Raw genomic sequence first — 23531 nt, 5'->3', positions numbered from 1 at the left:
GTGTGAGAAAGTGGTCCAGTTTCATTCTTCTGCATGTAGCTGTCCAGTTCTCCCAGCACCATTTACTGAAGAGACTGTCTTCCCGTTGTATATTCTTGCTCCCTTTGTTATAGACCTTTGTTATGTTAATTGACCATATAATTGTGGGTTTATTTCTGGGTTTTCCATCCTGCTCTAGTGATCTCTGTGTCTATTTTGTGCCAGTACCATACTCTTTTGATTACTACAGCTTTATAGTGTATTTCAAAATCTGGGATTGTGATACCTCCAGCTTTGTTCTTCTTTCTAGCCCTGATAAATATAAATATATATTTATATATATATTTAATATATAATTTTACATATGTAAAATAATATATATAATATATATATTATATATTATATATATATAAATATATATATTTTACATATATGTATTTATATATATATTATATATATATTTTTATATATATATAATATATATATAAATATATATATTTTACATATATGTATATATATATATACATATATATATATATATATATATATATATATATATATATATAAAGCCCTGATATATATAGCCTGATTATTTATATATATATCAGGGCTTTATATGTGTGTGTGTATATATATATATATATATATATATATATATATATACACACACATATATATCTACATATATATATACACATATATGTATATATATATATACATATATAGCCCATATATATATAAAGACTGGAAGGAAATAGACCAAAATGTTAACTGTGGTCATATTTGCATGGTAGGAATAAATGAGATTTGTTTTTAGTTCATATATTCTTTTGAAAATGAATTATTACTCTTAAAATGGAAAACAAGGAATTTTTAAAAGGAAAGAAAGAAAGTTGGCAGAAAGCTCAGCTGTACCAATATTTTACCATGTGAGTTTCAGAACTAGAAATGTTTAGTGATTTCTTGCCTCAGGTTCTCCATATGAAGAATAAGGCTGTTATTACATGAGGCATACCTCCTAGATTTAGTGCTATAAAATACACTGCCTCCTAAATACATCTAGGTTTTCTTATCACCAAACCTCGCTTACACAACCCCATCACCTAGAATCATTTCTTGGCTTTTCCTACAGAATTAAATTCTCCCCTTTCTTAAAGATGCAATTCAAACCATTTCTCCTGAAATTCCTTCCTCCTCTGTAAGCCGACCCTGTCAATACCAACCTTCCTATAATTAACTACAAACAACTTTGAGATTTCCTTTGTTTTTTTTTAACATAATTCAATTTATTTGAAAAAAAAATTACAGACTTTAGAATAAAGCAAACCCAGCCTCAAAACTCAATACCAGTTATTTACTCCTTCTGATCCTGTTTCCTTGTATGTCATACAGGCTGACCGCCATTTGCCTAACAAGCTATTCTGCTGATCGCATGATTCAATGTATGCACAGTACCCAGCACTGTATTTGGTATTGAGTGGGGAGCCAATAAATCCTTATTCTCTTCCTTAATCTTGCACCAGCAGACTTGCGCTCAAGAAAATACTAAAGGTAGTTCTCCAGACCAAACAAAAAAGGTCCCAGAGGTAAGCACAGAGCTGTAGAAAATAAAAAAATGAAAACAATATTTATTTTTTTAATGTTTATTTATTTATTTTGAGGAAGACAGAGAACACGGGGGGCAGTGGGGGCAGAGAGAGAGGGAAAGAGAATCTCAAGCAGGCTGTGCTCTATCAGTGCAGAGCTAGATGTGGGGCTTGATCCCACGAACTGTGAGGTCATGACCTGAGACGAAATCAAAAGTTGGATGCTTAACCAACTGAGCCACCTAGGCGCCCCAACAATAATTTTTTAGTAAATCTACATAACCATTATGTTTAGCAAATAAAACAAAAATGTTATAAAACAAAAATGGCAAAGTCTTGTAGGTTTTTAAAAATACAGACTATTCAATCAGACCATATCCCCAGGTGTCAGTAACCATCTTCCTTTCAAGAAAATTAGTAGATATACCAGAACAGGGACCCAGTAACCTAACTGGTGGGTTACCCCAAATATAAATCCTATACCCCCCATGAGTATTTAATTCATTTTCTTTTATTTTTTATTTTTTTTTAATGTTTATTTATTTTTGAGACAGAGAGAGACAGAGCATGAACGGGGGAGGGGCAGAGAGAGAGGGAGACACAGAATCCGAAGCAGGCCCCAGGCTCCGAGCTGTCAGCACAGAGCCCGACGCGGGGCTCGAACTCACGGACCGTGAGATCATGACCTGAGCCGAAGTCGGACGCTTAACCGACTGAGCCACCCAGGCGCCCCTTTAATTCATCTTCAACAGATATTTGATTGGTTTATATCTTTTGATGTTACTCACCACAGAGGTGTGAATATTCTCTTGGAGTGAGTGTACGTCTAAGTCTATACTTATATCTTTGTATATTTTTTTCCATTCCCTTATTGTAATACATTTTTAGAAGTGAGGATGTGAATCAAAAGACTTTTCCAATTTCAGTTTTGATTTATATTGGCAAACAGATTTTTTAAAAAACAATCCACCTATCCCACAATGACTGAAACACTTCATTATTTTCCCTTCATGGATATCTGTTATTCTAATATTTCTTGTTCAAAATCCTGAGAATGGGGACCGAACCCTATGGCCGTGCAAGCTCTCTTGTACTGTAAGGGATACTACAAAGACGTGTCGATAGTGAAGGTAATAAACTGCCAAAATGTAAAACCTTAGACTCCTTGGAATGAAATGCGGGGGAAAAACTGGAAAAATGAAATGAAGCCTTGAACACACCAAAGGCTTTCCAAATTAGAAAGTTATACTCGTGGAAACACATCATATTAAACCACACTGAGCTATTCTCGACACTAAAAATACCATCCCTTTTCATCTGTGGACACTGATACCACTAGTCCGGGACTTGCCCACACTCCTGCCTCCTGCCAACCAAGAGAATGTGATGGGGTGCTTTTCCTCTGGCAAGTCCAATCCTAGGGGAAAAGGAAAACAGAACAGTTGTTTCCTAAGGCAATAAAAAACCTTCGAGCTATTTAACGAAAGGAATCTTAAAATGCAGATTGAACAATTAAATTAGTTACCCAGAATACTCTCTGAAGTTAGTCCTTGGGTAATTTATTTAATGTTAAAAGAAAAAAAGAAAAGAAGCCCTAAATGTGCAAGAGCAAAAAGCATTTGTTTGAAACATCCTGATTTACCTGACTTTTTAAAATTTTGCTTGGGTTAACTTTTTAAGGAAAATGTGAAAGAAAACAAAGAGGGCTATGAAACAATAAACAGGTGAGGAAACGTGGATGTCTTTATTTTAGATTATGAAAGCCCTGGCATGTGAGAACTGAAAGTATTTTTGAGATCACCCAGCCTAGCTAACCCCTCACTTCAAATGGCAGAGCTCGACTTAAAACAGAAGCAACTCATGCGTGGCCAAAATGAGCTAGTGGTGTGGCCGCAATCAATACCCAGACACCCTGGTCTAGTTACATACTCTTTGTGTGACACTTGACTTCTCTACACACAAGGAGAAGAAGGGCAGGCAATCCAGCTCTACAGTTACTTGGTTCGAAATTTTGTTGGTTCCAAGAGACCTTCCGCCATTTCCCAGGTACAACCTGGTGAAAAGATACCTCCTTATTCCCCTCAAATCCACCCTACATCTTAGCAGTCACCAAATCCTGTTGATTCTACCTCCTAAACGTCTCTCAAACATACCACTCATCTACATCACCACTGCCATGATATGGCCACCAGTTTTCCCTCACCTGGATTCCTGTAATCTCACCAAACCATTCGACCTACTAATTTTACCATTTCTCTTACACCCTCTCTGCATAAGTGCATTCTCCACATTGACCATATGACTTTCCCGCTTCAAACTTTTTTGCGGTGAATTTCCTTATGAAGAAAAACAAGGTCCCAGCGGTTTTCCTCTGCTTTGGGGTTAATACCTGCGTGAGTCAGAGCTTTATCAGGAAACAGATGGCACACATAGGACAATTCAAGAAAGGTTTATTTCAAAAAGGACCAAGTATCAAGAAGTGGCAGAGTATAGGAGAACCATAAGGAAACACTTGGAACCTCTGAGTTGTGCAAAACCCCTCACCTAGCGGTGGACCCACAGACCTGCTCCTTCCTAACAGAAGGGATATAAGATGTCATGTCCAAGGCTGGGTTATAAAAGAGTGAGACTCCCACTACCAACCCCCTTTCTTACTCTTCTTCCTTGCTCACTCTGTCAAAACGAGCTGCCATGTTGTGAGCTGTCCCGTGGAGAAACACATGCAGCAAGAAACTGACAGTGGAGGAACGGAGGAATGGAGGCCATCGCCCCACAGCACTAAAGGAACTGAACCCACCCAGCAACCACAGGAGTGAGCTTGAAGTGAGCCTCGCCCCAGGTGAGCCTTCAGATGAAACTGCAATCCCAGCCAATGTCTTGACTGTCGTCTTTTGAAAGACACTGACCCAGAGGACCCACCTTAGATTAATGACCCATGGAAACTGTGACATAATAAATATCATGGTAAAGCCAATTAACCCCATTACATTTTGGGGTAATTGATTATACAGCAATGGAAGACTATACAAACTGGAGCTACCCAGATGCCCAAAAAGATGAGGAGAGGAAAAGGGTATCAGGATCCAGAGGAGAACAGTCTGCCCTGGGAGGAAAAACGACCTTCAGTAAAGCGCCACAGGTAATGCAAAATTCTAGAGGGAGCCAGGGGAAGAAATATCTGGTTTTGCTCTTCTTCCTTCCTTTCATCTCTCCCCAGGCTTCTACTGAGCAAATCTGATTCAAAGCCAGAGATGCCAGGATCCCTGCAGATGTAGTCTACCTCCTGGGGCAGAGAGCAGTATGGAGGGGGTAGAACATGGGCATGCAGGCACAAAAGGAAGATTCCCGCATGATGTCCTAAATCTTCGGCATGATGTATAAGGTGCTTTGTGATCCAGTCCTAATCTCCCCAGCTAGCTTTATTTCTCAGCCCCCATCACATCAACCTAGCTCCAAGAGAACAGCCACTTGAAGTTCCCAGAACTCAGTTTATAACATCACAACTCTGTCCCTTTCCATGTGGTAGTCCTTATGCCTCCTACGCTTTTTCTCCCCTTCTCTGCCAGGTTAATTCCTATTCATCTTTCATGAATTAAGGCAGATGCCAAATCCCCTGGGCTGTCTTCTATGACATCATCATCCTCTCTCTCTCTTTTTTGTTTTACTGTTTATTTTTGAAAGAGAGAGACAGAGCGTGAGCAGGGGAGGGACAGAAAGAGGGAGACAGAACCTGAAGCAGGCTCCAGGCTCTGAGCAGTCAGCACAGAGCCTAAGGCAGGACTCAAACTCACGAACTGTGAGATCATGACCTGAGTCAAAGTCAGATGCTTGACCAACTGAGCCACCCAGGCGCCCCCATCCTCTCTCTTGATATGAATTTCATGACCCTTCTACCTCCTTCATCATCCCTCGGCTCACCTCTACCGATGGCCTCTTGCGATTGTCTGGTTACCCATCTCTGCTCCATTAGCCCACGGGTTTTTTTCAGGGCACAGACCTTATCTTGCATTCCTAGCACCTAACGGTGTCTGGCACACAAATGATACTCGATACATATTTGCTGATTAGATGGTTTCTAGTCCTTACTGTGCCTTGGTCACCAGAATCTGTAGGTTCCCTGACTCTCGGCTGCGCTGGCCACCACAACTGCCTTCTGTGAATTCCAAAACAGTGTCCTATTCCCAGCGTGCTCATCAGGCTTGCCTCTTCCAAGCTAAATGTTTTCCCCTTCTTGCTGCATCCCACTGCCTGTGTAACTAAAATAGGACCACATTTACTTTTTGGAAATGTGCCTAAAGCAGCTTCTGCCCAGGGCTTCCAGGGTCCTAGAACATTAGGGGAAGTGACCTTGGAGTATCAGGTCAACACAAAGGCAAGACCCAAATTCCAGCAGAAAAGGAGTAAATCAGTAGAAACTAGCAAGTGAAGGAAGCCAGCAATGACAGACAAGCACACTGGCGTTTTCTTCTTTCTCTAAAACTTCTAATTCATCCGTAACGCTATATATTGCTGACAATATCCAGTGCTGCTGACACTGTTCCTGCTGTCTGTCTAACATACAATCAGTACTGCCAAATGATAATTATACAAATGTCTTAAATGTTACTAGCAAGCCAAAGAAACAGGTCACCACCAAGAAGATACTTTAACTGTTGAATGTTAAATCATCGCAACTAGAATTTTTCTTCTGATGCCTAACGACATTAGGTTTTATCCCCGTCCAATTTCAGTTACATAGGACTGTTTGAAATATTTCTAGAAAAGTTCTAAAGACCCTTACACGTGTCTACAGTCTCACAACATTGTTTTGACAACAGAGAAGTGAATTAATCTATGATTAAAAACTTACAGAATGAACCTTTTAAATCATTGCAGAAAAGTATGTTTACAATATTTAGTCCAATCCCCTCACTTTACAGAAGAGGAAACAAAGCCAAAGTAATATTTTATTTATTACGTTGGTGGGTTGGTAGGCACACAGGGTTCATTTTATCATGCTTTTTTCTACTTTATGCGGACACTGAACGTATTCTTTTTGCGTAAGGAGTATTTTGTGGTTGGGAAGGAAGGAGGGAAAAAAGTAGAGAAGAGGAAGTCAAAATGAGAAACAGAGCTGGGAAAATGAAGTTCCCCATCCAGAGAACCAAAGCAGTACGTGTAGGAGCTAGGGCCACATACCCAGAGCTCTCTGCTCCCTGTTTGGCATCTTCCATCACACCATCCCATCTCCTGACCCAAGTCTGGGTCGAGTTAAGCTACAATTTTCTCCATCCCACTACAATCTAATTGTTCAGAGTTCTACCAAATCAAATCACCAGTCCAGTTGGAAATTTCTCAAGAGACATTATTAACACCACTCAGAGAACTAAACAAAATCAGAAAGCAACCTACTTGTACTCAAAAGAATTCTGGGTTTAAAAAAGAAAGTAAACATTTTCAAAAATCTTTAACCAAGAAGCAAGAGCACCAGCAAGTAGAATGAAGCTTTCGTATTACAAATGTTCAAAGTCAACCCAAGTCAAATCTCTGAGACTAAGCATGAAAAGCAAAGATCCGCCGCACGGTACTCTCACTTATTTAACTTATCCAGTGTCTGCTGAACCCCAACAATGTGGCAATGGTAGTTTGTGGTTGATAATATGGTGGTGGAAGGGACGCCGAGGGGGGCAGTCAGGCCACCTGGACCCAATCATGGCTTCATTGGGAAATTGCTGAGTAACTTCATGCAAGTTATACACCTTCTCCATACTTTACTTTGCTCCTCTGAGGAGGTTACTAAAATCCCTTACATGTAACTCCATGACAGAAGCCTGGTTCTTCTACATCTGAGAGATCTATAAATAATTATAAAATCAAAAACCCACTTCAAAACATTAACTTTCCCATTACGGTGCTACGTGTACTCTACCTGGACATTGTAAAACATACTAAATAAGTGCTTCGAACCCAGATTCTCCTGAGAAAGAGTTTAAAACTCAGGTTCCCAAGACCCAGCTCAGACATATGAAACAAAAATGCTTTGGGGAGGGAGGGAGGGAGGATCTCTTGAGGATCAATATTGTTATAAAACACATCTAAATGATCTGACATCCAGCCAGTTTCAAATATCATCCCTATGTTGGGCAATTCAATGACCCAGGATCTTTTGGATCCAAGAATATTAAAAAAAAAGGTGAACAGGGTCTGGGTGCCTTAATGAATAATTAAGGTTTTCTTTTAAATAGATTTTTAATGTGACCAATACATTTTTCATATACACCTCCAATCCAAAATGTGAATGTGAAGGATGGAAAAACTAAATGAGAAAGTCTGTTCAACTCAATAAATAAATCATGCCTTGGGAAAGTACAACTTCTCAGAGTTAATGACACAGAAAACATGAAAAGAAAATGAAGAGTATTCTGAAGGTGTAGGCCTGAGAAACCCACCCATCATTACTCATATGTCAGAAGGTTACCACCCTAAATGGCATTTAAAAGTCACAACAACGTTATGGACATAATCATCCCACTTATGACTCGGAAGTTCACCCAAAAGCTCCCATTTCTCTAGATTTGGCTTTTTAAATGTCAGCATGTGAATCAACACAACACAATGCAAGCAAAAACGTCACACTAAAAACATCTGACATGAGAAAGAAACAACCAGAGAAAGACAAAAAGGAAAGTACTATTTGCATAATTTTTAATGTAAATTTTTGTTGTGGACCTCTAAGAAAAGGCTTGGTCTTAGAGCTTACAACTTGAAAAAAAAAAAACATTATAAAAGAGGACTTCCATAGTACGTACATGTCTTAAATTGACCTTGGCTGCAAGGTTTAATCTTTACTGACACCTTGAGGATAGTGTCCTACAATATTGGTTGTATCGGTTGTAGCCAATGGCTGGTCTATAGCACTGCGAGTAGAGAACTAGGTAAATACCCCATGACTGAAACGTAACCATGGCTTAAATTAGTCAAATTAACTACGTTTAAATGATTCCAGGTCCTAGACCCATACTAAGCAATGCCTTCTTTCTTCCTAATAGATTGAACAGACGTAATATCCCTTTTATAGCAATTAACTGTTATCGCAAATAACATGAACACATAAATATCCCACATGCAAATTTGTCAAAAGGAAGCAAGATATGTTTCCAGTATAGAAACCAAGAGGCTAGTCGTCATATCTTTGAAGAACTATGGTAATTGACAGCTTTGTATCTAAATTAAACCAAGAGTCCCCTGCTACCACCTAAAAAGTAAAAATCAAGTTTGCACAAACCTGTAGGAAGTTTTCCTTTCAACATAATCCCAAATATTCTAGTAGAAAGGTGTTTGCATTGCATGACCTTTACATTTCTCACCAACCGTTAATAACCCATTAGTTTACAATCTCCTGAATAATACAAAAATATCTGTATTGTTTTCCTGTGTCTTAAAAAGGCAACTCACTGTATGAGCATACTTAAGTCAACGTATTAATAGTACCAATATTTAAACATCTTATAATTTATCTCCTTTCTCCAAATGACACTGATTTTATAAGACCCTAAAGAAAAAAAAAGATTTCATTAAGTTCCTCATTTACTTTATCTAAATGAATCTTCATAATAACCCCATGAGGTACTGTCCTTCCTTCCCCCCCTTTTATTTTTCTTTTTAAAAATGAAGAAACTGAGGCTCACAGAATTAATAACTAACTCAAGGTCACATCACTAGGAAGTGGTAGCATCGCAATAATTTTAACCTAGGTCTGATTCCAAAGCTCATGTTCCTATGATCTTGGCTTAGGGTCTCCCTGGCATGGGGTGGGTTAAGACTGTAATGAGGAATACACATCTTTGTATTATTCTGTATGCCTCACCAATTTGTTAGCCGTGTGCATCTCTTTTTTCTTTATTACACCTTAATAGGCTTCTCTGTTAGAGATGGGTTACCTAAGCATTCTCTTACAAAGCAAAGGATGAAGGAATTTGATACTCAAAGCGAGATTAGTTTTGAGTTCTACTTTTATAAGGAAAGAGAAAAGTTCACCACATTGATCATCCAGGAATATCTAGTTCAACCTTGCCCATATGATTAGCAGAGATCAAACACACAGTCTTGCAGAATACACAGAACCCAGCAGACAACTCAAATATTTTGTGAAGTGAATGAACATTAACTAATTTTCCTTATTAATAACGTAATCTAGTTAGATCAAATTTTCCCACACATGCGAGCATTAAATGTGTATTAATAAGCAGTTATTCCCTCAAATTCAACATGTGCACGAATAAAACTTATGTGCCATATCTCCTTCCTTGAAAACATCCTTCCAAATGTCCCTATTTGAATTAATAGCATCAGTGTCTTGCCAGTGTAACCCAAAGTGGCTATGTAACAGCCATCTTTGATTCTCTATTCCCTCCTAATTCTATATCCATTCAGTTTCCAAGACATTTTTAATTTAGACTCTTTAATTCCTCTGCTCGGTCCCACTCAATTCTGAGGGGCATTTCCCCTGCTAGATTAGTATCCTCCTTCTTTCTCCACCACCACCCCCTCCCCCATTAAGCCTCCAGTCTACCATCACAACAATGTATCTGGTACAGTGGGGCAAGACTCATAATCCCAAAGGGAAATGTTGATTTTGCAACTCCCGGCACAAAAGTTGTTCATGATTAAATTGTCTGTGATTCAACATTCTAAAATCTGGCTCCATCCAAACTGTCTTCCCAAAATCTTACCTCCATTACTCCATGTAACTCACCTATGCCCAAGCTCACTAGCTCTGGTTGCTGTTCACTTTCTCCAGCCCTTTGCCTTTGCTCAATGCATCTCGCCACTGGAATGTTGTTCTTTCCACTTTCCACATAAAGCAGTCCTACCCATCCTTTAAAATGTGAATTCAAAGACCACTCCACCAGTCCACACCTGGCCTCTGAGCCTGGAAGTAATCACTCCCTCCTCTGATTTCATATAATACTGTATTTGCACTTCTCTTTTGGAAATTAACACTTAGACTATTACAGACTCTGCATTTGTGTACATCTCTTGTCTTCACCAACCACAGACATCTAATTCATGCTTACCTCTGTATCTCCCACGGCATCTAGACCAGATCTCATACATACTATGGGTTCAAAAACAATCAGTTGATAAATGTTACACAAAGGCCTTGACACTGAAGGAGAATACGTCTCCATCTGCACCGCTTAGGCAATCTCTGCGTTTAAAGAAAACCAAAGCGGGGGAGCCTGGCTGGCTCAGTCTGTAGAGCATGTGACTCTTTATTTCAGGGTTGTACGTGCAAGCCCCACGTTGGGTGGGGAGATTACTTAAAAACAAAATCTTTAAAGAAAATCAAATCGTATTTTTCAAGTGTTCAATATCAAGTATGACAAAACCTAACTTCTTTGAATTTTAGAATTGGAAAATCAGAGGACATGAGAAGAAAATGATATTCATTTATCAGTTTAAGCAGAAAACATTTGTCAAGCTGTCAACCATCAGTCAACCCTACACGGAACACAAACACATACACAAGCAGCACCCCCAGCATTCAATAAGAGGCCTTACTTTGCGGTAGACTATCATGTTTGGAGAACTGTCCTCTGGGTCAGCAATCCCCACTGCTCTTTGATCCCCAGATCCCTGAGCCATCCCGGATGTCTTCACTCACACTGCAAAAATAAATGAATAGACCGTTAAGACATGAAAAAATTATACAAAGAAAGTCCTGCCATGCAAAGAAGTATCTTTTGGCAGGTGATATGAAAATAAAACATGATAAATTTCTCATTTTTCTGCATTAATTTAAGCAGTATCTTAAAAAAAATATCTAGGGGATAACTGGGGTCTTGATCCACATACATTCTTCTAATCCCAAAGCAACATGTTCTTTATTTTCAGCCCAGAATCATGTACCCTAGAGGTGAGCTTATGCCGTCTTAAATAATCTCCTGAGGACAGATGAAGCCAATCATTGTGATGTTGATTTTGTCTTACCAAAGCTTGCTTCTTGATTAATTCTATGCACTCAAATCTGAATATTTTACTAGGGAAATGCAAATCAAAACCACAAGGAAAAACCACTTCATACCCACTAGGACGGTCATACTAAAAGAGAAAAACCTCAAATAACAAATGTGGCAAAGGATGTGGGGAAATCTGAACACTTGTCCCTTGTTGATAGGAATGTAAAATGGTTCAGTTGCTATGAAAAAACAGTTCGGTGGTTCCTCAAAAGTTAAACATAGAATTACCATGTAACTTGAAAATTCAACTATACCCCCAAAGAACTGAAAACAAGTATTCCAACAAATATTTGAACACAGATGTTCCCAGTAGCACTATTCACAATAGCCAAAAAATGGAAACAGCTCAGTGTCCATCAATCGATGGATAAACCAGATATTGTCTCTCCCTACAATGGAATAAAGTTCATCCGTAAAAAGTAGTAAAGGGCTGATACATGCTACAACACAGATTGGTCTTGAAAACATTATGCCTAGTGAAAGAAGCCAAACACAAAGGTCACTGCAATGGACTGGACGTTTATGTCCCAACAAAATCCATATGTTGAAATCCTAACCCCTGGCTTGACGGTATTAGGAGGTAGAGCCTTTGGGAGCTGATTAGTGCCCTTATAAAAAAGATGCCCAGAGAGCTCCCTCCCTCCATATAAGGACACGGCAAGGATAAAGTCATCCATGAACCAGGAAACAGACTCTCACCACACACCAAATCTTTTGAAGCCTTGATCTCCAGAACTGTGAGAAATAAATTTCTGTTGTTTATAAGCCGGCCAATCTAGGATATTCTGTCATAGCAGCCTGAACAGACGAAGGCAGTCACACATTGTAGGATTCCATTTACGTTAAATATCTAGAATAGGTAAATCTATCGAGACAGGAAGCAGACAGGTAGTTTCCAACAGCTGGGCAGAGGATGGAATGGGGCCACTGCTTAATGGACTTGGGATCCCCTCTGAGATAACGAAACATTTCGGAACTAGATAAAGGCGATGGATGCAGACCATTGTGAATGTATTAAATGCTACTGAAATGTATGCTTCGAAGTCGTTAATTTTAGGTTGTGTGAATTTTACCTCAATTGAGTAAAATGAATATTTTTTAATTTGACCTTTTTAAAAAGCCTCAAAAGATAACAGTGACAACATATGGAATTTTTGGGTAAAGAAGTTCAGTTCTTGGTATCACACTATATTTGCTGTGTGACTTCACACAAGTTAAATAACCTATTGGGTTCTCTTTGTTAACTTCCTTTTAAAACAAAATGTTGAATGCCTGCTGTGTACCCAGAACCACACCAAGGCAGCTCTCTCTACACTGCTCTCATCAGTAAAATGTGAATTCTACTGAGTATTCACAGGTAAGGGTCTAATAAACTGAGTGTAAAGGTATCATATAAAGCCATAAAAGTCCTATACAAATGTTATCTCTAAGCTAAGAGCCTGCCTGGGTTATTTGCACAAAATTCATAGGCTTTTCATCAAAGAAACTTTTACAAATACCACACTTGACAGAAAAGGCCATTTCAATTTAAAATAAAAGCTCAGGAAATATTTTATTATAAAATAAGTTGGTACCAAAGGTCATTCCATAAAAACAAATTTGGGCAGAAGATGGGGAAGAGATAGGAATTTGTCATTTGTGCTAAGAATTTAAATGCCCAAAGTATACCGTTTGAATGTTGCGTGCTTTCTTCGTCATTTGTGAATTAAGATGCATTTTAAAAGTTAGATTACATGAAGAGATAAAGAACGTGCTTTTACCTCTATGTACTGTAATATCAGGGTTTCTGTGAATATAGTGTTACATGGAAAAGCTAATTATTAATTCCAATCAGTGGCTTTTAAAGTTAAATGAATAACACACTGTTTTATTTTTAATGAACAGCTACTTATTTGCCTACTCCTTTGCCTCAATACAGAATACGACAGAACATGAAAAACAAAAACTGAGTCCATTTATGTATGCTCATTTATCTATGCAACAGAGGCATTTTGGGTCTCTGGCTTTATTTTTAAATGAACACTTGACTTTAATGACCATATTATCTCTCACCATAATAATGACCATATTATCTCCCTTGTTGTTATAACAACAAGGTTGGGAATGACCTAAAAACAATCCTGTTAGCCCTGCCTTCGCCTCTTCCTGGCCAATTCCCCCAAAACACACACACGCACGCACGCACGCATGCACAGAAACATTTCTAGTGTTATAATAGGCTGATGGTCCAGGACTAGGACTTTAGACTACCAAGTGCAGGCAGACAAGTCTCCCTATTAGGAATTTCAGTGAATCTAGTATATAGTAGAAAAACTTCTATTTTTGGTTCCTCTGGCAGCTCAATGTCATTCAACTTTTCTGTGTCTAGAAAGAATCATTGCTAAAATAATGATATAACCACTTTCAAGCCCATGCGTCAACAGATGTTAGACAAATGGGATGCAAAACCTACACAGGTAAGGATGTTCTAATTACATTCATTGACTAGGAAGCTAGGGCTCGTGACATTAAAGGGCTAGATTCTCATTCATTACAATATGTGAAATATTTATTAGTTTTTTTAAGTTTAATTATTTATTTTTTGAGAGAGAGAATGAGACAGCATGAGCAGGGGAGGGGCAGAGAGAAGAGGAAGGGAGAGAATCCCAAGCAGGCTCCGCACTGTCGGCACAGAGCCCGACATGGGGCTAGAACCCACAAACCATGAGATCATCACCTGAGCTGAAATCAAGCAGACACTTAACCAACTGAGCCACCTAAGCACCCCTAAAATATTTATTTTTAAATGAAATATGATAGAAATGAAATAGGAATAGTTTAAATTTCATGGTAGTGAAAACCAAAAACTTCATCTTATTTATGCTACATGTATATATGCACACAGTAAATAATTCAGGGCCTTTTATTTTAATATTTAAAGAACGTGAATGTTTTTCAGTACAAAACTACATTTCACAAAACTACAAAACTACACAAAACTACATTTCAGTAGAAAGAAACACAAAACTACATTTCAGTAGAAAGGAAACACATTAATGATATTCTTTTCCTAAAATGGCTTACAGCTAACCAAGGGAGAAGCTAAAAATGTGTTCAGGGCTTGAGTTTTGAAAACTCCGAGAAGAGACAGACAGGTAGCACAGTGGTTACAAGCTGGAGTCTGTTATCAGACAGATCCACATCCAAAATTAGTTTGCACCACTTCCAAGCAGTGTGATCTGGAACAAGTTACTTCACCTCTCTGTGCCTGTGTTTCCTTATCTGTCACTATAGTCCCAGAATAGCGGAAAGCCTTCTGAACTGGGTGGCCTGGGTCTCCTACCTTGTGTGCAGTTGACTAGCTGTCAGAACCAGGTCAAGTCACAACTTCCCCGGATCCCAAGTGGACAATAGCTGTAAAACCCCACATCTCCAGTGTTCCTTCCAGCTCTGCCCTGGAACCTCAAAACTTTCCTTCAAATGCTCATCAGAATGTTCCGTACCACCTCTCTTTATCCTAGCCCATGTCCTCCATTTATGGCATCACTCATGCTGAGCTTGTCAAGGAATCACCAAACTGCTGGAGTGAAGCATCCTCTCCCAGACTCAGCATCCCCAACCTTGAAGCGATTTCTGTAATACCACCACCCACCACCAGGGGCAGTGGGACTCAACATTTCTTCTTGGAGCAACCGCCCTGAGCATCCACTTGCAAGGTGGGCTGGAGATATGAAGATATGGTAGGCCCTGGAGATATAAAGATAAATCAGACACAGATGATCTCATTAAAGTGTTGAGAGTCCAGGAAGAGTGACAGACATGTCCACAGAAACAGGACATCGTAATGTGTGGGTATTTGGCTATGCCGGCGCAGGGCAGAAGCTGGCAACTGAGATGACAGCGAAGGACGAAGAGGAGTCTGGGGGAAGCAGAAGAGGCCATTCCAGCCTAGGGGACAACACAGGCATCAAGCATGGCCACGTGAAGCCCCAAAAGCTGTAGGCACCCAAAAGAAAAAAAAAAACCATGAGGACTGATCTGATCTCAAGGAGATTAAATGGGACAAACGTGGAGTGAGAAATAACAGGGCTTTGCACCTCTCTTCGTTTACTTGTTTATCAGGAATCTCCTCTACTAAAGCCAGTTCTGCTTGGGCAGAGTCTTTGTTGGTGGGGTTCATCCTGCACCTAGAACAAGGTGTGGCACACCTCGTAGGTACTCAGACATTTTTGAATGAATGATGGAATTGATAAGATTCTACCAAGATGCAGTGCACTCCTTCTGGAATACCCATCCAGATATCAAGCCACTGAAACTGCCCACAAAAAGGCTCTTTCTTGACAAAGACCTACGGACAGAATCACACTTTTCCCCAGAATTTATTGATATGGGCCAGCCCTGAACTCAGGAATCCACTTTTGGAATCCATGAGCAATTTAGGTAAGAAGGAACATGTGGGAGGATGGAAAGTATAGTGAGGAGACACCTTGTCAATAACAGAACAATTGAGTATCTATGACTCAAACTGATTAGTAAATCTTCTGCAAGTCGGGACTGCAATTTACTCCAAACTTCTATTTCAGTTGTAGCTTGCAGTTACAACAAATGCCAGCTGTTTTCCTTTGTAATGCCAGCCTCTCTGGAGCAGCCAAGACTAGGGTCCAGCAGATAACAATGCTGAGCCCAGCAGGTAGAAAGACCTCCATGATGTGGAAAAGGAAGTGGCTTTGAAGTCAGACAGGAAATAGCATCTCAGCTCTGGCCACACCAAGACTGCCTTGGCAATTGAGTACCTCCCCCCACCTTCCCCCACCTTCCAGCTCTTCACCTGGAAGGTGAGAGTCCTCTACTTTGCAGAGTTGCTTTTGAAGAGGAAATCAAATAGGGCATGCAAATTCCCTAGTGCGGAATGAACGCAGCAACTGACCAGCAGTCTGGTTTCCAGCCACTATTTGGCCAAGTGAAATTCCCAGGCCATCAGCATCAGGATCATTGGAGAAACGCTTCCCCCACCTCAGGGATCCTGAGATGGAGCCATCAGCTATTTAACAAGCTTCTCGGGTGATCTTGACATACACCTAAGAGGCAGACCACTGCAGTGACACTCCAATGCCACCGAGATCACTGTCACATGAAGCTAAAATCCTTAAACATCCTGCCTGCCCTTCTTTGTGTCTAGCCCTCAAAACCCTATTCAGGGAAATATCTTGCAAGAGAGGTAATCAAAGCCTGACTGTAACAGTCTGAATATCTGTGCTACCAAATAAGAATTTCTGTTGATGTTATTTCCTCTCCTCCTATTGTATCAACCTCACACTGTTTGCTTCGGCCCATTAAAACCCAATGGATTTTTTTTTCTGACATCAGCAATGTTAAGCACTTTGGGGAGAAAAAAACTTTACAAGAAGTGTGCTAGCTCAGTAGTACAAGCTTGTTTATATAGCTCTAATCTGACTGAGAGGGCAGGAACCTCCAGGGGGGAGAAGAAAGAACAACGGTTCTGAAGAACAAATACTTCTTTCTGTTATAGTGGTCTGCCAACGTGACACTTCCTATACAGACGAACTCAAAGTCTAGCTGCTCAGTGACAGAGCGAGAGACGCCAAAGATCTTAAAGCAAGATGCGAGAGCTCAGTCCCTAGGGGCCAATTTTGGTGGCAATGCCAGGCACCAGGATATAATCGCTTGATCATCTCAGGACTTTGGTTAGCATTTGGTGGTTCCCGAAAGCTGGTCCAAGGAATTGAACCAGACCAGCAGCCTCAGAAGCACCTGGGCTTGACTCTAAAGATCCATGTTCCTGGGTCCCAGGTGTCAGAAATTCTGATCTGGTGGGCCTACGGTGGCCCCTGGAGATTTATCATTTAAACAGTCCCCAGGTGATGTGAAAGCCCAGTCAGGTCTGGAAACCACTGCCCTAGGTTCCATGGAGCCTGCCTTCTCTTCACCTAACCCCTTCACCCCATCCCATGCTGCCTACTGTCTGGGCAGCCACGTGGAGGTGGGGCTCCTTCAGACTCCCTTATATTTAGGAAGAGACTGCACTGAAAAGAGCAAGGGTCCTGGAGTCAAAGAACAGGCTCCCAATCCTGGCCATGCCACTTAGTGCTATGTGGCCACAAACAACTTAGTGCTATGCTTACTTAGCCTCTCTGAGCTTTGGTCTCCTCATCTATAAAATGGAGTAAATGCTGATCACCGGTATCAGGGGTTCTCAGCCTTGTCTGCTCCTTAGAATCACCCGAGCAATGCGCCACAGCAACTCTTAACAGGTGGCTGTTATTATCCCCACTCTGCAGATGAGAAAGCTGAGGGCCAAAGTTGCCAAAAGTAAAATAGCTTGTCAACCAAGAAACTAAAATCCAAACCCAGGACCGATTCCAGTGCCCACACTTTCCGACGTGATCTCCAGTGACATCACCTATAGAAAGTATTTAAGACACAATTTTGTGAATATACGAAATTTAAGTATATATTTAAATATAAAGTAGTTAGCACCTATATATCACATAGGAAGTACCTAGTAGTAGGTACTTCTGGTACATAGTTCAACTGGTACTTAGTAGGTCCTCAACTGATTTGTGGTTCCTACCTTCTACTTCCTAGTGCATCAGTGAAGCTGACTTCCCCCTACCAACCCAACCTTAAGACATACAAAATAAATATAATCCTCTTTAAGTTGCCACAGCTGCCTTACAGCCTAAACAAATTTTTGTTCAAGCTGCTTATAAAGATAAATATTTTCGCATTCCTTACGTTAAGCAAAAGTCCCAAAAAATTAAGCTGGGAGGGAGAAGCAGAAAGTTTTTCATATAACAGGATGTGCTTGGCCTTGTGATGTGGCTCACGGTCCTATTGCTGCAATCACTGCTCAAAGTTCAGGTCCACCCAGGCATCGTCTCTCACCAGGGCTCTGGCCCCCACACTGCTCTGGACACCCCCAGACCCTGCCAACTCCCCATCCACCCTCCCTGCCTTTCTAACTCTTTTTCTATAAACAGTATGCCCACTATGTCCTTCTACCTTGTCTTTGAACTTTGACCTTCAGTGACCTTCATGGAAACCTGGCTTCCCCCAAGGACGTCCCCTCCCCTGGAGCCCAGTTGTTCTCACCCCACGTTTCTCGAACCAGGAAGTAAGGTAAGCATCGTCCCGGCTCCACATTGCTGCTTCAAGTGATTTCCCTCCTGTCTTCCTACACAAATCGCTGCTCTCGTGACACTCAGACCATCTAGCTGTGCCACTTTCTACCCAATCTCACTCTGTATCCTGCCTCCCTCCTGTTAAGCCTTCCCGTTTCCCGAGGACTCCTGCTTCTAGTTCTCAGAGGTTTTCTTCTCCATCCCTGACTCCTTCATCAATCCCAGTGACGTGAACATCAGAATCAAAGACCTATCTGGAAAGCCGGTTCCTCCATCCTTCTATTTCCCCACCTGAACCCTCTTCCTACAACCGTCTTCCTCGGCCACCGTCTCCCACGGCCACGTGCTGAACCCCATCATCAGTGTGACTGGACCACCTCACACCCCAGTTCACTTACCAGTTCTTTCCAGCTCACTTACTCTGCATTCACTGCACACATTTTTCAAGCTTAGTTAGACATTCAGTCAATGGGACTCACAAGCCTTTACTCCTCCTCCTCGCTCTGCCTTCACGTTTTTCTCTCACTGGTCCTTTCATTTTAGCCACTCACAGTCACACCCTTGCAAATACCCTTTAACTGCCTCACTATGCTCTTTCTGTGGCAGATTTCCAGGCAAAACTCCAACATTGATGGAACCAGAATATCCACCACACAACATCCATATAATATCTGAAGACCCAAGCTCACACCCAAGCAGGTATGCTCTTTGTGGCGGGAATGAGAAAGAAATCACACAACCAGACCGACTGGCTGCATTTTAAATGCATGAGCACAAGCTTCAAATTTCATCAAACACTGCCCATCAAATCTAGATGTTTTCCTACCAAGTTTGCTCTCTGTTTGTCTCAAGTGGCCATCCCATACCTTATCTTTGTTCAAGCTGCACACACTGTTGATGGGCTCACTTCAAAATTCATTGAAGAAATGGAAGCCAGCAGAAGGCAGATCTCTCAACTTCGGGCACCCTCACCTAACCCACCATGTTCTTTGTCTTCCCTCCTGCTGCAATAGAGGACGCGTTGCTGTATTTACTAGAATGAAGTCACTCCACTCTTGCTTTTGATTGGAAGATGACAGCACATGCCTCCTTACTCATCCCCTACCACCACACGGGTGAATGGGGCTCCAGTATAACAACAGATTACAGCTCAAACACCTCCAAGACACAAACTCTCTGAAGACTCATTTGAAGTCAAGAGAGGGGACAAAAACAAGAACACGAGGGGAATCTGAAGTTCCTAGCAGCTACAGCTATAGCAAACATTAAACACAGCTCAACTCTTGGCCAATTTAAATAAAATCTCACACTCAAGGCCCAGTTACCTTAATTCCCATTACCATGTTTGGCTTTTGACAAAACAGTTACAAGGCACACAAAAGGCAAGAAAAGACACAGTCTGAAAGGACAACCAATCATCAGAACCAGCAGAACCGAGGACTCCTGCTTCTAGTTCTCAGAGGTTTTCTTCTCCATCCCTCACTCCTTCATCAACATTAGGACACAGATGTTGAAGTCATCAGACAAGAAATTTTTTAAAACTATGATTAAGTATGTTGCGGGTTCTTATAGACAATGTAGATAGTAATGAAAGCAGAGAGATGGAAACTCTTTAGAAAAAAAAAGGTAAATGTTAGAAGTCAAAAACACTGTAACAAATGAAAAATGCCTTTTAAGGGCTCGTTGGGTCAACTCAAAATGGACAAGGAAAGAATCAGTGAGCCTGAAGGTCAATAGAGACCCCAAACAGAAATACAAATCAAAACCACGAGGAGATACCACCTCACACATGTCAGAATGACTAAAATTAACAACACAAGAAACAACAGGTGTTGATAAGGATGCAAAGAAAGGAGAACCCTCTTGCACCGTTGGTGGGAATGCAAACTGGTATAGCCACTCTGGAGAACAGTACGGAGGTTCCTCAAACAACTAAAAATAGAACTGCCCTACAATCCGGCAACTGTAGTATCAGGTATTCACCCAAAGGATACAAAAATACAGATTTGAAAAGGTACATGCACCCCAATGTTTGTGGTAGCATTATTAACAATAGCCAAACTATGGAAAGAGGCCAAATGTCCATTGACTGATGAACAGATGAAGAAGAGGTAATATATATACAATGGAATATTACTCAGCCATCAAAAGCAATGCAATCTTGCCATTTGCAATGATGTAGACAGAGTTCAGCAGAGTGTATTATGCTAAGCGAAATAAACCAATCAGAGAAAGACAAATATATGATTTCACTTACAGGTGGAATTTAAGAAACAAAACAGATGAACATACGGGAAGGAGGCGGGGGGGAGTGAAGAGACGGAAACAAACCACAAGAGAACAAGCTGAGAGTTGACGGAGGGAGGTGGGTAGGAGATGGGCTAGATGGGTGATGGGTATTAAGGAGGGCACTTGTTGGGATGAGCATTGGGTGTTGTATGTAAGTGATGAATCACTGAATTCTCCTTCTGAAACTACTGCATATTAGCTATTTACAATTTAAATTAAAAAAATAGAAACCCCAAACTGAAAAAACAGAGAGAGAAAAGTAAATCTTCACAAACTGAGACAAAACGTCCAGGAACTATGATACGATATCAAAAGGTATAATATAAGTGTAATTAGAATACCAGGAGAAGAAAGAGAAAGGAGAAGAAATATTTGGAGGAATAACTGAGAACATTCCAAGGTCAGATACACACCAAACCACAAATCTAGAAAGATCAGATAACTCCAATCACTGTAAACTAAAAATATATATATATAACACCAAGGCACATCATATTTAAACTGCAAAAAATCAAAGACAGAGAAAAGATCTCAAAAGACATCACAGGGAAAAAAAAAATCTTACCTACAAAAAAACAAGAATAAGAATTATAGACATCTTCTGAACAGAAACCATGCAAAAACAAGAGAGTGAAGTGAAATATTTAAAATATTGAAAGAAAAAACATCAAACTAGAATTCTACATCTAGTGAGATTCTTCTTCAAAACGAAGGACAAATAAACTTGCTTAGACAAATAAATAATAAGTAAGTTTATTGCTAGCAGATTTGCCCTTCAGGAAATGCTAGAAGTTCTTCAGACAGAGGAAATTACTGGTGTCAGAAACTCGGATCTACAAAATAAAGAGCAAGCCTCAGAGAAGAAATAAAAGGAAAATAAAATATTTTATTTTCTTATTCTGAATTGATTTAAGAGAAAGGAATAAGGCTCTCGTGAACAATGTGCATGGGACAGGAAAAAAAAATTTTTTTTCAAAGATTAGGAAGATCAAGGCCTAACACAGAGCTCCGGAATAGCCTTTACCAACCAACAAGTTCCAAGATTGGCAAGCTGGGGTCCAGGGGACAAATCTAGCCTGCTGCCTATTTTTGTATGGTCTGTGGACTAAAAATGGTTTTACTTCTTATGCGTTTGTTTCGTTCTTTTTGTTTGTTTTTACACTTTTAGATGGTGGGGAAAAAAGTTAAAAGAAGAATGATATTTTATGACACATGAAAACTGTATAAAATCAAGTCTCTGTGCCCAGAAATAAAGTTTTATAAATAAACACCTTTGTTTACTTACTGTCTGTGCTGCTTTTGCACTACAACAGCAGAGACCCAGTAGCTGCAAGAAAGACCATATGGCCCACAAAGCTCAAAGTATTTACTATTTGATCCTTTTCATAAAAAAATTTCCTGTTCCCTGAGCAATCCCAACCACTTAATTTTTCAGAGGATGAACCCAAAGTCTGAGAGATCAAATTATATTCTCACGTCATCTTGCCGGTTAGTAACAGAGCCAGCATTAAAATTTAGGTCTTCAGGTTCCAAATGTCTTTCCTCCCACGTGAGAGGACTCACATTTTATTAGTATGAGTCCTAAGATCATATAGGGGCTAATACTCCTGACTATAGGGACTGCAGAAGCAACTCTTGTTATTCTCTGATTTCACATGATAAAGACTGTATCACCGCTGGGGAAGAGGTAGGAGTGACAGAGAAGCTTTGCCAATTGTTATACACAGAAGGGAATGACTAAGAGATAAAGAGGAGGGCGTGTTCCCTGGGGACCCAAAAAGAAAGGCACTCCCATTGGCTTTTTTTTTTTTTTAAAGAACGTCAGTTATATTCCTTGAGATTTTGTTGTCTTCTTTCTTCTCCTTCTTCTTCTTTTTTTAAGAACAGGTAAAACCAGAATCTTTTTACCCTAAAACCAGGCATTTAAATATCAAGTGCATCTCTTCTAGGACTCCATAATATATACATTATGCATACTCCATAATGCATACAGTGCTAGAGACCGCAAGACTTAACAAACAAAAATATCTATTCATGAAGTTCATCAGGCAGGAGCAATATAGGTCAAAGAAATAACAGTTGAATAGGATTCTGAGGGTTCGTTACACTTTCACTCATGTTTGATGGGCGACAAAAATAGTACAATTAGCATGTACCACTTCCTACAAAGAGGGTCTGCCTTGTAACAGAACAACTCTCAAGAACTAGAAAAGCCAGATACAATTGGAAAAAGGAGTGCTCCTAAGGACACAGGATGACCTTAGGGTGTCCAAAGAGGACATAGGAGACCAAGATCGAAAAGAAAAGGGAAGTGCAGAGCTGAGCCGGACATTCCATTCAACTATTCTGTAAGCATCTAGTCAAATTCAACATCTACTCGCAAAACTACTCTTAGCCAATTCTGAATGTAAAGGAACATGCTTAATCTGATAAAGGATATTTACAAAACATAGCAACCATAATATTTAATAGTCACACTTTGAAAATTTCCCACAGATTAGAAATGAGACAAGGTTGCCTGCCATGACCACTTCTATTCTTTGTTACAGTAGAGG

At 40.2% G+C, this 23531-nt stretch overlaps 1 protein-coding gene across 15 annotated transcripts in view; it reads right to left on the bottom strand.

Annotated features, from left to right (window-relative positions):
• The window catches only part of RGS6 (regulator of G protein signaling 6), a 603251-nt gene that overhangs the window by 537606 nt on the left and 42114 nt on the right, over positions 1–23531 (bottom strand). For all 15 annotated transcript variants that reach the window (XM_019451344.2, XM_019451340.2, XM_019451341.2 and 12 more), the window contains one exon: positions 11109–11212. In XM_019451344.2, the coding sequence (XP_019306889.1) occupies positions 11109–11192 (84 nt within the window). In that variant the 5' untranslated portion in view covers positions 11193–11212. Of the gene's footprint in view, positions 1–11108; positions 11213–23531 lie in introns of those variants that run through there.

The sequence above is a fragment of the Panthera pardus genome, unplaced genomic scaffold (genome assembly GCF_024362965.1).
Source record: "Panthera pardus isolate Hobbes unplaced genomic scaffold, ASM2436296v1 HiC_scaffold_24, whole genome shotgun sequence".
Lineage (NCBI taxonomy): Eukaryota > Metazoa > Chordata > Mammalia > Carnivora > Felidae > Panthera > Panthera pardus.
The sequence above is the reverse complement of the archived record's forward strand: the minus strand, read 5'-3'. Positions and strand labels throughout refer to the sequence as shown.